Source organism: Lactuca sativa, chromosome 2 (assembly GCF_002870075.4).
Source record: "Lactuca sativa cultivar Salinas chromosome 2, Lsat_Salinas_v11, whole genome shotgun sequence".
In the NCBI taxonomy this organism is placed as follows: domain Eukaryota; kingdom Viridiplantae; phylum Streptophyta; class Magnoliopsida; order Asterales; family Asteraceae; genus Lactuca; species Lactuca sativa.
The window spans coordinates 192,465,822-192,481,734 of NC_056624.2; the positions used below are offsets into that span (position 1 = coordinate 192,465,822).

The 15,913-nt window shown below is 44.4% G+C and overlaps 1 protein-coding gene across 1 annotated transcript; it reads right to left on the reverse strand.

Annotated features, from left to right (window-relative positions):
* Positions 1-1,298: 1,298 nt before the first annotated feature.
* LOC111901502 (uncharacterized) lies at positions 1,299-3,023 on the reverse strand. The gene is made up of 3 exons (XM_023897370.1): positions 2,721-3,023; positions 2,263-2,643; positions 1,299-1,685 (listed from the first exon to the last, which is right to left on the reverse strand). Exons 1-3 carry the CDS (start codon positions 3,021-3,023, stop codon positions 1,299-1,301), a joined length of 1,071 nt encoding a protein of 356 aa, XP_023753138.1.
* Positions 3,024-15,913: the final 12,890 nt, after the last annotated feature.

Sequence of the window (15,913 nt, forward strand, 5' to 3'; positions counted from 1 at the left end):
TTGCAAACGACCTTCGTGAACTACGATGCAACATCACTAGAGAGTTGGACACCCTCAATCATGAAGTCGATGATGTTAGGGCAGGTTAACTCGATCTATCTAACATGGTTGCTGATTTGAAGAAACATTTGTGTTCATTGTAAGTGTCGTATGTCAACATCGTTTTGGGAAAAAACAAGTGGAAGAAAGTGAAATGGGTCCTTGGAGTTTTTGTCGTTGCTATTGTGGGGGGTGTTAACCTACAAGTTTTTAAAATGACAGAAGAACTTTAGATTATAACATTTCAATCTTGGGTTTCTATTTTGTTTTGATGTGCATATTGTTTATTCTCCTTATTAGTAACGCGTTTTGTTCATTGTCTTTTGGTTTCTGGTTGTAGTATTTAGTGGTTTTGTGATCATGTTGTTGTGATTATCATTATTTTGATGGTGATGGTTCTCGTATGTACTTAGATAGACGTGGAAATTCTATTTTAACTTGTTTAATAGATGTAAAGATGGAGAAACCCATGAATGAAATGTTGGTTAAGCTAAAATGTTCCTGTTATAAATGTAAATGTAAATGTGTCATGAAGTAATACGCATATTTTTTGTTGATTTTCTGCCTGGGACCACATGAAACAGTCAAACTTTTTAAACCATTAAAACATGAACCCCAATGTTAGTGTGTGGGACATGGGACAAAAGAGAAGAATCTAATACCCAGATTTGTCGTTGCCTATAACCCAGAAATGGAAAACAATGGAAAAGTGCTTTTTTATTGTATTTATGATTGCCCACTTTGGATAATTGTCTGGAAGAAATGAAATACCCCTAACGGGTTAAGTCAAATAATAAAGTTATGACTGAAATACCCCTAGTGGGTTAAGTCACATAAGAAATATTGAATGTAATACCCCTGCTAGGTTTAGTCAAATAAAAAATAATGACAGAAATACACCTAGTTCTTTAACTAATTAAAATGAGACTAATACATCTAAGGGGACTTTATGTAATTTAACTTATTTGATTGACTAAAATACCCCTACTTTAATACTTACTTGAAACAACATACACATAATATTGGATTAAGTGATTCGAATGACTAAATTACCCCTAAACTAACATTCACATGCCCTCTTGAAATATTTTTAATGACTAAATTACCCCGTACACACTAATATAAATAAGATCATACATATTATAAATACATACACGAATCCAAATATCAAATGTTAAGATTATTATAACATACATGAACATAGCAAACATAAATTCCCTTGTTCAATCCACATAACAAATACACAATTAAAACTGTAATTAATCTAACTCCATTGACGATCCAACACTACTACCTTCACCTTCAATTCTTTTAGCAAACTTTAGTTTAAGAATTCTATCTGACTTCTTCCTCTTGCTTGGTTGACATGTAGTATACACTTGCCCAACAATTTGATTAACCCTGCCTAGTTCCTCAGCTTCATTAACTTTCACCAGTTGCTCAAATTTGTTTACCCTCACCGCTTGCTCATATTTGTTTACCCTCATAACTTCATCAGTTTGTGGCTCAACTGCATCACCCATAACATCTTCTCCACCCCGTTGTATATTCACTGATTCTTGTGTTTGCATGATCTTTTGTTTCTTTATAACATTGGTTTTAGGAGGACTTGGCACTTGAGTGCAAGTGGTCTTGTTGTGCCCTTTCTGTTTGCATATGCCACAAGAAACCTTTTTCCATGCCTTTCAAACCGTGTGTTTTCCAGACCTTTCAGAAACATCCCTTATTCTTTTGATTGTTGGCCTGCATGACATTTTTCTTTTTAAAGGAGGCAATGGAGGTATAAAGTTTGTTGAAGGCCACATGTTCATCCTATTTATGCCACTAATAGACTAATTGTAGGTATTATGGAAGAAGGCTGCCAGGTACAATGGGTCTACATATGGCCCATCAGGTGTTACATATAAAAACGCTAATGTAGCTACCGAATGAACACAACCATACCTATTTAGTTGCTATAACATGCAACTGCATTCCTTTTTTGTGACATCGACAATGTACAACTCATCCATTTTCCTTTTTTCAAACTTCATACCCCATAAGACACAACCTGCCAATGCCTACATAATGTAATGAAAATGTTTAGAGTTGACAGATGTAAGGTATGTATGAAAAAAATAAGTGTGCATACCTTTGCTCATTTTGGAGAATATTCAATCTTGTTTTGATGTTTGGACAAACAGAATAATGATTTCATCCTTCACCTGTGAGTTTCATAGTGACCATCCTTTGCATCACATATATACGAATGTCCTCTAACATGCTGATAATAGGTTTCTTCCTAGCATCAAAAATGACACTATTAAAGCTCTCTGAAAAGCCATTCTCCACAAATTCACATGATGAATTGCGAACTCTAAAAAAAGCTAGAGACCAAGTCTTTAAATCTCTATCCATAAGATGTTTAATGGCTTCAAGATTCAACTTTTCAATATCTTTCATTACTGTGTTAAAATGTGCTTCAGTTGTTGCCTTGCTTTCTCTCCAAAACAAATTTTCAAACTTGGCTCCACTAAACTTCTTTCTAACATTAGCATATATATGCCTAGCAGACCGCCTATGTTCTACTGTTGGGAATACTTCTTTGACTGCCTCAACCAAACCCTGCATATGTACCAGTACTACGTGAAGTTAGAAATGTAAATATTTATTATACTACGTTTAATATTTTACAAACATACCTTGTGTTGATCAGAAATTACAACCAAACCACTTCCTTCATTCCGACATTGCAAATCTTCTGCAAGATTTTCAATGAACCATTTCCAATTGTCCTTGTTTTCCACACATACAATTGCCCAAGAAATTGGGAATATTCCATTGTTAGCATCCCTACCAATAACACAAAGCAACTCACCTTGACAAAAACTTTTCAGGAAACAACCATCCAAGTTAATGATCCTTCTACACCCTCCACGCCACCCCTCTTTGACTGCAGCAAAGCATATGTAAATCTTGTTGAAGTAATTCGTACCATCAGGCATTGTATCCGCATAAATTTTAACAGTGGGTCCAAGATTTGATCTTTTAATCTCCTCACCGTAAGACCATATTCTAGCAGAATTTTATGCAACAGTGCCTTCTGCTAGACTCAATGCATATTTATTGCTCTCTTACACTGACTCATACTTGCAATAATGCCAAAAGTAGTTTTCACCTCCTCTCTAAGTAATTTCACACTCATCTTTTGATTGTTGAAAAATTGTTAGGTAAAGTGGGTACCTATCCATCTATACGTAACAATTGATCCGAATTTGAAATTCTTTGAACAATTATGGTCACTAATTAGAGATGTAACAGCCCGGATTTCCAGGTATCTTTATTGATTGATTATTTTGTGTTTTGAGAGGGGACTCGGCGAGTTGGAGCCCAGACTCGCCGAGTAGGGTCGCGATTTTTGGACGCGGGATTCGTCTGGACTCGGCGAGTCCAGGATATGGACTCGGCGAGTCTGCGCTGTTTAATGAAACCCTAATTTCCCGGTTCTAAGCCCTATTTAAAGGACCTTATGGCCCTCATTTGCGGCCACCTTGAACCCTAAGAGCCCCCATTCGTCTGTGAGCCCTTGTGAGTGTATTTGGAGGCCATTTGTTCACCATTTTGTGTGTTATTGCAAGAAAGGAGGGAGAGGATCAAACTTGAGGAGTTGGGGAGCGTGGATCTGTTGCTAATTCATCAAGGGAGCCTTCTTGAGGTAACTTTCAGAGCTAAACTTCGTGTTTTGTGTTGATGTGTCAAATCTAGGGTTTCTTCTTGTATTTCTTGGCTTAAATTGGAAGTATGAAAGGTTCCATGGAGATATGGAACCTAGATCTGGGCTTTAGCAGGTCCAGGAGACCCCATATGACTAGCTTTATGTCCATCCTTTTGAGTTAGAAGCTAGGGTGGTCATATTAGAGGTTGTTTCCCCAAAATAAGCCTTGTACGCATTGCATGGCAACCAAGACTGAGACTTTACGTGACAAATAAGCTTGGGAAGGCCAGATCTATGAATGGATGGAACGGATCTGACCGCTAAGGCCAGTTTTAGCTGGTGCATGGCATGGACTCGCCGAGTCTGATGAACAGACTCGACGAGTCGCTTGAAGATTGTCCTTGAGGACACCCAGTGTGTAGTCCTGACCGAGTTGTGGGCGACTCAATGAGTCGCAGAGAGTTGGAAAGGTTTTGGCAGGTGGTCGAGTCAAGCTGGGACTCGCCGAGTTGTTCTTGAAACTCGGCGAGTTGAGTCGGGGTGGCCCCGCGACTCTCCCAGGTGGAACTCGTCGAGTCCGGGGAAGCACTCGACGAGTAAGAAGGGAATCCTATGGAGTCGGCGAATACGTCTAGACTCGCCGAGTTGCCCCTGTGCACTCGCCGAGTCCGGTCAAGTTGACCGTTGACCGTTGACCAGAGTTGACCTATGTTTGACTTCTTAGGGATAGTCAAACTTAGAAGATAAAGTGTTAATATGAGATGTACGATGTTATAGGGAGATTGTAGCTCGGCGGATCGAGCACGAGTGACTTCGGGATTTGCTAGCTTTTGATATTCACGAGGTGAGTCTTCTCACTATACTTTACCTTGAGTAGGTAATCAGAGTTATGTGTTAGTGTATGTATGCTATGTGTATGCTACGTGTTATACTACATTATTTCTATGAGAATTATGATGTGCATGATTACAGAGTTGGAACCGGAAGGTTCCTAGAGTCAGAACCTGAGGGTTCACAGAGTTGGGTGCACGGACCCATAGAGTTATAGCCTCGAGTGGCTAATATGTGTTTTATGTGTGGTATTTTGGGGAACTCACTAAGCTTCATGCTTACAGTGTTAGTGTTGTGGTTTCAGGTACTAGCGATGACCGTGGGAAGGCGCCGGCTTGATCTGTACACACGCAGGGGATTTTTGATATGTTTATGTGATCTTGGGATTTGTATGATACAGATTGGAATTTGAAACTTAATGTTTTTATGAAATTAAACGGGAAATGTTCTTTTATATTGCGAAAAATTATTTTGAAATTCACGGTGTTACAAGTTGGTATCAGAGCCTTGGTTTGAGGGATTCGAATACACCTTCGGGCGTATTTGAACTCAAACTGAGGATTTGAGATGTATTTTCAAAAAGAGTAAAAGATTTTTTTTGAAAGACGCAGAGCAAGAGATGTGTGTATGATCAGTTAGCGCCCGAACGGTGATTTCCCAAAATACCTATATATATTATGTATGATGTATTCGCATGCTAGAGTAGGCTAGGTATTGCTATTAGGACTAGAATGACCTGATTTGTGATGCCTTAGCCTAGGGAGAGGTGAGCTGCTATGAGATGCTTGAGAGTGAGTAGGTAGCAGCGAGGGACTTATGAGAGATTTATTAGAGAGTGGTCTACGCATGATAGAGTACTTGAGACCTGGGATCCGAAGAGGAGGACTTGGAATGTATTCTGGTGCGGTGCGGACAGTAGTATTGGGCCCGTACTACTGGAAGCACCGGAGCGGTGTGCAGCCCAAGTAAGAATCTTTGGAATGCCAAGAATCAAGGAAGAAAGAGTTGACGAGTGTGAGCATACTCGTGGGGATTTTAATTTATCGTATGTTGTATTTCAGAGGTAGATCATGGTGAGGACACGTTTGATGCCCGAGAGCAGCGGTACCAGTGAGGAGGAGATCCGCCGGATCATTCAGGAGGAGGTGGCTGCGGCCATCAGGGCAGAGATACCGGAGATGTTTGGGTCTATAAAGACCACATTGATCGAGACGTTTGATGAGCGTTATGCCGCTCTTTCTGAGGCTGCTGCTGCAGCGGCTACCGCAGCGATTGCTGCTGCGAGGCCGCAGGGTGGGGATGCGTTGCTGTTCCGTGAGTTCAGCAACACGAAACCACCAGAGTTTGATGGTACTCAGGACCCAGTGGCAGCCATGAGGTGGATATCTGATATTGAGGGGTGTTTCTTCACTTGCTCGTCTCCTGAGCATTTGAAGGTCCGGTTCGCGCTGAACCAGCTTCGCTTGGGAGCGAAGGACTGGTGGAAGTTTGTGACGGCGCACTATACGCCTGCTGAGCTTTCTGCGGTGACCTGGGAGAGGTTCACCACCATGTTTCGGGATGAGTACGTTCCCCAGGTGGAGAGGGAGCGTTTAGCTCAGGAGTTTCTGACCCTCAAGCAGGGTACTGAGTCTGTTACAGCGATCACGAGGATGTTCCACGAGAGGGCGATGTTCTGCCCTGAGCACGTGTCCACTGAGCAGGCCCGTATGAGCCGCTACTTGAGCATCTTGAGGCGGGATATTCGGGAGTTCGCTGCGAACTCCTCGTACCGGACATTTGCCGAGCTTCAGGCAAATGCCCGGAAGAGGGAGATCGAGCTTGAGACTCAGGCCAGGGAGGAGGCGGAGTCTCAGGGGAGGGATCGGCGACCGGCACAGTCGCAGCCGGCCGCCAAGCGGGCCAAGCCTGCTGATCCCAGACCAGGGAGCCAGAAGGGCCGCACTTGCGGAAAGTGCGGCAAGGGTCATGACGGAGTTTGCCGAGCCGGGTCTTGCTACAAATATGGCAAGGAGGGGCACATGGCCAAGGACTGCCCCAAGGGGTTTGCGGTGTGTTTTCACTGCAACCAGACCGGACACCGGAAGGCCGAGTGTCCGCAGTTGCGCGGAGCATCTCAGGGGTCTGCTCCTGCCGCCATCAGAGCTACAGAGAGTCGGCCTGTGAAGGTCGAGGCGCCGAGAGCTTGAGGGAGAGCCTTCCAGCTGACTGCGGAGGAGGTCCGTGCTGCGCCCGATGTTGTGGCCGGTATGTTTCCTTTCATGTATTTATTTTTGATGATGAGATATTATGCTTATATTGTATTATGCGTAGGTACCTTCCTTGTGAACTCTGTACCTGCTTTAGTGTTATTTGACTCGGGTGCGAGTCGGTCTTTTGTATCTTTGGCCTTTAGTCAGCATATCAGTGTTATTCGTGAGGCATTGAGTCGGCCTCTGAGAGTTTCCATAGCTGATGATAGAGTGATTTGTGCCACGGAGGTTTTCCGGGGATGTGTGTTAGAGATTTTCGGGGTTGAGTTTCCGATTGATCTGATTCCTATTGCGATGGGTGATGTCTGTGTCATTGTGGGCATGGACTGGTTGAGCCGATTCGGCGCAGTTATCGACTGCGAGCGTCAGCTGGTGACTATACGAGACCCTAATGGGGGGATTCTTTCGGTGTACGGCGAGGGTACCCGTTCGGGATCAGCTTTTTGTTCGGCCGCTAGGGCAAGGCAGTGTCTACAACAGGGCTGTAAGGGTTTTGTGGCGTATGTGATGGATATGCGGGAGGTTTCCGAGAGACCGAGATCAGTTGAGGAGGTCCCAGTGGTGCGTGAGTTTCCGGATGTTTTTTCCGAGGAGCTGCCGGGAGTACCTCCTGTGAGGCAAGTAAAGTTTGGTATCGATCTGGTTCCGGGGGCCGCGCCTATCGCTAAGGTGCCATATCGTCTTGCACCTCCAGAGATGCAAGAGTTGTCCTCGCAGCTTCAGGAGTTGCTGGGGAAGGGATTCATTCGGCCGAGCAGCTCGCCGTGGGGAGCACCTATTCTGTTCGTCAGGAAGAGGGATGGTTCACACCGGATGTGCATTGATTACCGGGAGTTGAACAAGTTGACGGTCAAGAACCGTTACCCGTTGCCGAGGATCGATGATTTATTCGATCAGTTGCAGGGAGCATCTTGGTTTTCCAAGATCGATCTGAGGTCGGGGTACCATCAGGTGAGAGTGCGGGATGAGGATGTCCAGAAGACAGCGTTTAGGACGCGTTATGGGCATTATGAGTTTGTGGTGATGCCTTTCGGGCTCACCAATGCCCCGGCTGTGTTCATGGATCTCATGAACAGGGTATGCAGGCCGATGTTGGATCGGTCAGTGATTGTATTTATCGATGATATTCTAGTGTATTCGAGATCTAGAGAGCAGCATGAGGAGCATTTGAGGGAGGTCCTTGAGGTATTGAGATCGGAGAAGCTTTATGCCAAGTTCTCTAAATGTGATTTCTGGCTGCGGGAGGTCCAGTTCCTAGGACATCTCGTTAACCAGGAAGGGATTCTGGTCGATCCGGCCAAGGTCGAGGCAGTGATGAGCTGGGAGGTGCCGAGGTCACCATCGGAGATCAGGAGCTTCCTTGGGTTGGCAGGGTATTATCGGAGATTTATTAAGGATTTCTCCAAGATCGCAGTGCCGCTCACCAGATTGACCCGGAAGGGTGTCGCATTCTCATGGGGTCCCGAGCAGCAGACCTCCTTTGAGACACTTCGCCAAAGGTTGTGCGAAGCCCCGGTATTAGCTCTCCCGGAAGGGATGGAGGATTTTGTAGTTTATTGTGATGCATCGATTTTGGGGCTAGGTGCAGTATTGATGCAGAGGGGTCATGTGATAGCTTATGCGTCGAGGCAGCTGAAGCCTCATGAGGCGAGATATCCCACACATGATTTAGAGTTGGGGGCAGTAGTGTTCGCTCTCAAGATTTGGCGTCACTACTTGTATGGGGTTCGATGTACGATATACACGGACCATAAGAGCTTGAAGTATTTGATGGATCAGCCCAACCTAAATATGCGTCAGAGGAGGTGGTTGGATGTGGTCAAGGATTATGATTGTGAGATCCTGTACCACCCAGGCAAGGCTAACGTCGTAGCCGATGCGTTGAGCCGCAGGGCGGAGAGCACTCCACTGCGAGATCTATGTTTGAGATTGACTGTGATAGCTCCAGTATTGGATGCTATTCGTGGGGCACAGGCCGAGGCTGTGCGACCAGAGATGCAGAAGAGAGAGCGGGTCGTTGGTTTGATTTCAGAGTTCGTTACGGATGGACGAGGGCTTATGACGTTTCAGGGGCGGATTTGGGTACCGTTCGTGGGTGGTAGGCGTATTACTTTGATGGAAGAGGCTCATCGGTCGAAGTTTTCGATCCATCCGGGGGCTACGAAGATGTATTTGGATTTGAGGAAAGAGTATTGGTGGCCCTGTATGAAGAGGGATGTCGCATGGTTCGTTGAGAGGTGCTTGACCTGCCGCAGGGTTAAGGCCGAGCACCAGAGACCGCATGGCAAGTTGCAGCCATTGGAGGTTCCCGAATGGAAGTGGGAACAGATCACTATGGATTTCGTCACCAAATTGCCAAGGACTGCCAGAGGAGTTGATGCAATTTGGGTGATTGTGGATAGGTTGACGAAGAGCGCTCACTTCCTTGCCATCAGTGAGAGTTCTTCAGCGGAGAAGTTGGCGGAGTTATATGTGAGAGAAGTGGTATCTCGGCATGGGGTGCCGATCTCGATTGTTTCGGACCGTGATGTGCGTTTCACTTCTAGATTCTGGAAGAAATTTCATGAGGAGTTGGGTACTAGATTGCATTTTAGTACCGCATATCATCCCCAGACAGACGGTCAGAGTGAACGGACGATTCAGACACTTGAGGACATGCTTCGAGCATGTGTGTTGGATTTCGGGGGTAGCTGGGATGCGTATTTACCCTTGGCAGAGTTTTCCTACAACAACAGCCATCATTCGAGCATTGGTATGCCACCCTTTGAGTTGTTGTATGGTAGGAGGTGTCGGACCCCCATCTGCTGGGGAGAGGTTGGACAGAGAGTGATGGGCAGTACAGAGATCGTGCTTCAGACGACAGAGCAGATTCAGCAGGTCAGACAGAGGTTATTGACCGCCCAGAGTCGACAGAAGAGTTATGTAGACAGACGCCGGTCCGAGCTTGAGTTTCAGGTCGGCGACTTCGTTCTCCTGAAGGTCTCTCCTTGGAAAGGAGTGATTCGATTCAGGAAGAGGGGCAAGTTGGGGCCCCGGTATATTGGGCCTTTTTGCGTGGTTGCAAGGGTAGGCCGGGTAGCCTATCGTTTGGAGTTGCCAGCCGAGTTGGGGCAGATCCACGACACTTTTCACGTGTCGCAATTGAGGAAGTGTATAGCCGATGAGTCGGCAGTGGTTCCATTAGAGGATATTCATGTGGATGCGAGTCTGAATTATGCTGAGAGGCCTGTGACCATCAGGGATCGGAAGATCAAGGTCCTGAGGAACAAGGAGGTACCTCTGGTGTTAGTTCAGTGGCAACACCGGAAGGGATCGGAGATGACCTGGGTGCCGGAGCGCGAGATGCGGGAGCAGCATCCGGAGCTATTTTCAGAGCGAGACTTCGAGGGCGAAGTCTATTTCTAGTGGGGGAGAGTTGTAATAGCCCGGATTTCCAGGTATCTTTATTGATTGATTATTTTGTGTTTTGAGAGGGGACTCGGCGAGTTGGAGCCCAGACTCGCCGAGTAGGGTCGCGATTTTTGGACGCGGGATTCGTCTGGACTCGGCGAGTCCAGGATATGGACTCGGCGAGTCTGCGCTGTTTAATGAAACCCTAATTTCCCGGTTCTAAGCCATATTTAAAGGACCTTATGGCCCTCATTTGCGGCCACCTTGAACCCTAAGAGCCCCCATTCGTCTGTGAGCCCTTGTGAGTGTATTTGGAGGCCATTTGTTCACCATTTTGTGTGTTATTGCAAGAAAGGAGGGAGAGGATCAAACTTGAGGAGTTGGGGAGCGTGGATCTGTTGCTAATTCATCAAGGGAGCCTTCTTGAGGTAACTTTCAAAGCCAAACTTCGTGTTTTGTGTTGATGTGTCAAATCTAGGGTTTCTTCTTGTATTTCTTGGCTTAAATTGGAAGTATGAATGGTTCCATGGAGATATGGAACCTAGATCTGGGCTTTAGCAGGTCCAGGAGACCCCATATGACTATCTTTATGTCCATCCTTTTAAGTTAGAAGCTAGGGTGGTCATATTAGAGGTTGTTTCCCCAAAATAAGCCTTGTACGCATTGCATGGCAACCAAGACTGAGACTTTACGTGACAAATAAGCTTGGGAAGGCCAGATCTATGAATGGATGGAACGGATCTGACCGCTAAGGCCAGTTTTAGTTGGTGCATGGCATGGACTCGCCGAGTCTGATGAACAGACTCGACGAGTCGCTTGAAGATTGTCCTTGAGGACACCCAGTGTGTAGTCCTGACCGAGTTGTGGGCGACTCAATGAGTCGCAGAGAGTTGGAAAGGTTTTGGCAGGTGGTCGAGTCAAGCTGGGACTCGCCGAGTTGTTCTTGAAACTCGGCGAGTTGAGTCGGGGTGGCCCCGCGACTCTCCCAGGTGGAACTCGTCGAGTCCGGGGAAGCACTCGACGAGTAAGAAGGGAATCCTATGGAGTCGGCGAATACGTCTAGACTCGCCGAGTTGCCCCTGTGCACTCGCCGAGTCCGGTCAAGTTGACCGTTGACCGTTGACCAGAGTTGACCTATGTTTGACTTCTTAGGGATAGTCAAACTTAGAAGATAAAGTGTTAATATGAGATGTACGATGTTGTAGGGAGATTGTAGCTCGGCGGATCGAGCACGAGTGACTTCGGGATTTGCTAGCTTTTGATATTCACGAGGTGAGTCTTCTCACTATACTTTACCTTGAGTAGGTAATCAGAGTTATGTGTTAGTGTATGTATGCTATGTGTATGCTACGTGTTATACTACATTATTTCTATGAGAATTATGATGTGCATGATTACAGAGTTGGAACCGGAAGGTTCCTAGAGTCAGAACCTGAGGGTTCACAGAGTTGGGTGCACGGACCCATAGAGTTATAGCCTCGAGTGGCTAATATGTGTTTTATGTGTGGTATTTTGGGGAACTCACTAAGCTTCATGCTTACAGTGTTAGTGTTGTGGTTTCAGGTACTAGCGATGACCGTGGGAAGACGCCGGCTTGATCTGTACACACGCAGGGGATTTTTGATATGTTTATGTGATCTTGGGATTTGTATGATACAGATTGGAATTTGAAACTTAATGTTTTTATGAAATTAAATGGGAAATGTTCTTTTATATTGCGAAAAATTATTTTGAAATTCACGGTGTTACAAGAGACTTGATTTGGAAAGACTTATCATCACTCATCCATGAACCCCAAACCCTAAATGTACATTTTCCATCACAACATTTGGCTAGCAACCGTCTACTATCATTTTTCAAAAAACATAATTGATAACCATTTGCAACAGCGTAGTTATAGAACATGTGTTTCGGTTGTTTAGGACTCTCAAACCTCATACCTATCACAGGTTCATGCTCCTTCCAATGCAACTTTTCATTAATAATATTTGGCAACTGAGGATAAACATCTTCATCGTCATCCATGGCTTCTTCCAAAGGGTCACCCACAACTGCATTCTCACCCATGTCGACATCAGGGCCATTATCCTTTTTGAAAAAAAAAATGAGGGATGTTATGGTTTTCCTAATCTTCATCAGCATTTACATCATCAGCCCAAGGTCATCCTCATCCTCATCTTCATTTTCATCCTCATCCTCATCCTCATTCAAATGGCCTATCTCAATTTCTTTAATTAGTCCTGCATCATCAATAACTTCTTCCATTATGTTATCAATAACCTCTTCTCTGTGTTCTTCCAACCATTCCTGCATGTTATTATTACCAAAATGGTCTACATACATAAGGAGTATAACACCACATGCATATGATATTGCTATAAAATCGGCATAATCCGTCTCATTCAAAATTAAGGTCGAACCTTTGGGAAAATGAATATTTGGTTGGCAGTAATAAAGCTTCTCATACTTTTTTCCAGTGAACCTTTCGATAAACTCATAACACCCGTTCTTGTCTATGCTTGCGAAATCGATGTCCGACAAGGCGACAACCTCTGAGTATTCCCCCCGGTGTAGCGTATGGGGTATTTTGCGAAGATTCCTTGGAAATTCACGTCGACTTGGATGAATAAGGGATCCGTGTTTGAGGTTTGAGGAGACGAAATAAAGTAAGGGTTTAACAAAAAAGATGGAAATTGTGAACAGTAGATGGGAAAATATCTCATTTAAGTAAAGTTATTAATAAATGACATGTCATACAGTCAACAAGCCAAGGGGTTTAAGTAACACAGGTGACATAAATATGACCGGCTGGCCCCTTCACAATTGACATAATGACGTAACCGACCCGACAAAATAAAGTTTGTTCCATCATTAAGCCACTAAAAAAGTTAAGTGACTAAAAGGGTAAACCCTAGAAAGTTCATAGGTCCTATGTGTCATTTACCCTTATATATATATATATATATATATATATATATATATATATATATATATATATATATATATATAAAGAGAGAGAGAGAGAGAGAGAGAGAAAAGGGGTAAGTTCAACTGAGAAAATAAAAAAGGTTGAGAACGAGAGAATCGTTCACAGCCAATCAGTTATTATTGACGTAAAACGCTCTGACGTATCGGGCGGACGAAGGATGAATAATATTCATATATTCATATAAATATAAGTCTATTCATATATGAATACACCACCGCCGCCGCCACCACCATAACCTCTACAACCGCTACCTTCGCTACTACCCACCGCCGCTATATTCATATATGAACAATCATTTCCGTTATACTTTTAATATATGAATATGATCTGTTGCACTAGCCTGATACGCTGGAGCGCTTAAGCGTCAGATTCGAAATGGGTGACTCAGATTCATTCATTCATTCTTAACCTTTTCTCTCTCTCTCTCTCTCTCTCTCTATATATATATATATATATATATATATATATATATATATATATATATATATATATATAGTTAAAGAGAGGTGGGAGCACAACAACACTCTGATCAACTTCCAACTCCTATATTACTTCTAAACTTGCATGAAACAAAAGACAAAGAAATAATATATATTCCACAATCCTAGATGGGTATGAGCACATTTTGTTGAAGAACTTATTGTTTTTCGCTTTCCAAATGATCTAGAGTAAATTTTAAAATATTGAAATGGTAATCTTATGTTTTCGAGGGCAGTTACCCCAAGATGTTGCGGAACCAATGAAATTAGTCATATTAGAAAATTGTCAATCAAAGATATCACACCATTTAAGAACCCACTCCCTAGCTGCCTTAGCATAGCTACATCTAATAAGAGTATGATCTATTGTGTCATTAACCTCACCACAAAGAGCATATAAATGATGTTGATTGGACGTTTATGATCAAGGGTTCCATCCATAGGGATTCTTCCTAACATAGCCGTCCAACAAAGCATCACACCTTTAACGAGATTATTTTTTACTAAGAGTGTAGCACCTGGTTCCTGGTATGTAAGATATATCTGAGTATTTTGTATTTTGGCCTTGGACTCGGCGAGTTGGAGGCCCGACTCGCCGAGTAGAGACGAGACTTGGGGCGCGGTTAAGTTGGCGACTCGGCGAGTCCATATTATGGACTCGGCGAGTCCGCGCTGTCTGATGAAACCCTAATTTCCAAGGGTACGCACCTTATTTAAACGACCATTTGCGCCCCAAATCCTCCCCATTCACCCTCGAAAACTCTCCATACGTTCTAGCTCTTGTTCTTGTGAGTTTGAGGCTTTTTACTGTGTTTTCTTGAAGAATTTGAGAAGGAAGTGGAGTAGATCAAGAGGAAGGGAAGGAAGCCAAGCATCTTCGTGTTCTCTCAGTAGTTTCTTGGAGGTATAACTCGTTTTCCCTCTGTTTCTATGCTTATTACTCCATTAAAGACCTCCTTGAACCATGTCCCAAGCTTGGTTGTGCATTGTTGGTTGATTCAAGTTGCTAGCCTTTAGATCTAGACCCTATTCAGTCCCTGGAGCTTGGATCTACTGCCTTTATGGAGTCATATTGCACACAAGCCCTAGATCTACCCCTTTTGGTGCACTTTAAGCCTTAAAACCTTTATTGGTGATGATCTACACGTAAAGTTGGAAGCTTTGCGTGTAAACCAGGCCCTAGGAGCCCAGATCTGTGGATAGCATAAGCTGGATTCAAGCAAAATCGACCATATAGAGACTGCATGGTAGCGACTCGGCGAGTCTGCTCGCGAGTCTCCGAGTTTGTCCCCTTTTCGTTGTGTCGAGTAGAGTAGTGAGTCACGGGGTGTGACTCAGTGAGTTGGAAGCCGAACTCATCCATGAAGGAACTCGGCGAGTCATTGCCCTGACTCGGCGAGTTCAAGGCAATCTCCTTAGATCAAGATCAGACTCGGCGAGTTGTTCATACAACTCGGCGAGTCGCAGCATAAGTGTTCATCGGATGAAGATGAACTCAGCGAGTTGTTCATACAACTCGGCGAGTAGGATGAAGGACTTGAACATCAGTTTGGAAGGAGAACTCGTCGAGTCAACGCCTAACTCAACGAGTAGAAACGGGATCCAGGTCAGTCGATTGGACAGGGACTCGGCGAGTTGGCGAGCTAACTCGGCGAGTCGGGTCAACTGAAAGTTGACTCTGACTTTGACTTAGGGCATGATCAGGGGTAAAATGGTCATTTTACCTAAAGGACAGTTAGCAGTGTTTGATTGAGTATGTTGTGGGAATTACAGCCGGAGGATTTCCGGAGCAGCAGCAGCAGCAGTAGACAGTCAGTTCCCGATCAGATCAGCAGCTACTTCGAGGTGAGTTACCTTCCAGTAACGGTGGGTCTACGACCACAATGCCGGCCCACCAGTAGGAGTCATATGATTAGATGATTGTCTTTGTGATATCATCTAGGTTGCTACTACCTGATATGTTATATGCTAGCATGATATGTTATGTGTGATAGAAATAGAGATCGGTTGTTAGGACCGAAGGGTAGTGCAGACACCCCAGAAATGTCTGGCAGTACGTGATGATATGTTTGTATGCTAGCTTGTTATGTTATATGCGATAGAGGTAGTAGGAGGGGACAAGTCCCCGAGTTCGGTTGTTAGGACCGAAGGGTAGCCCAGACACCCCAGATATGTCTGATAATATGTTATGTATGATATATGTGTAAGTAGTAGTAGGGGTGAAATAGTCCTCGAGGAT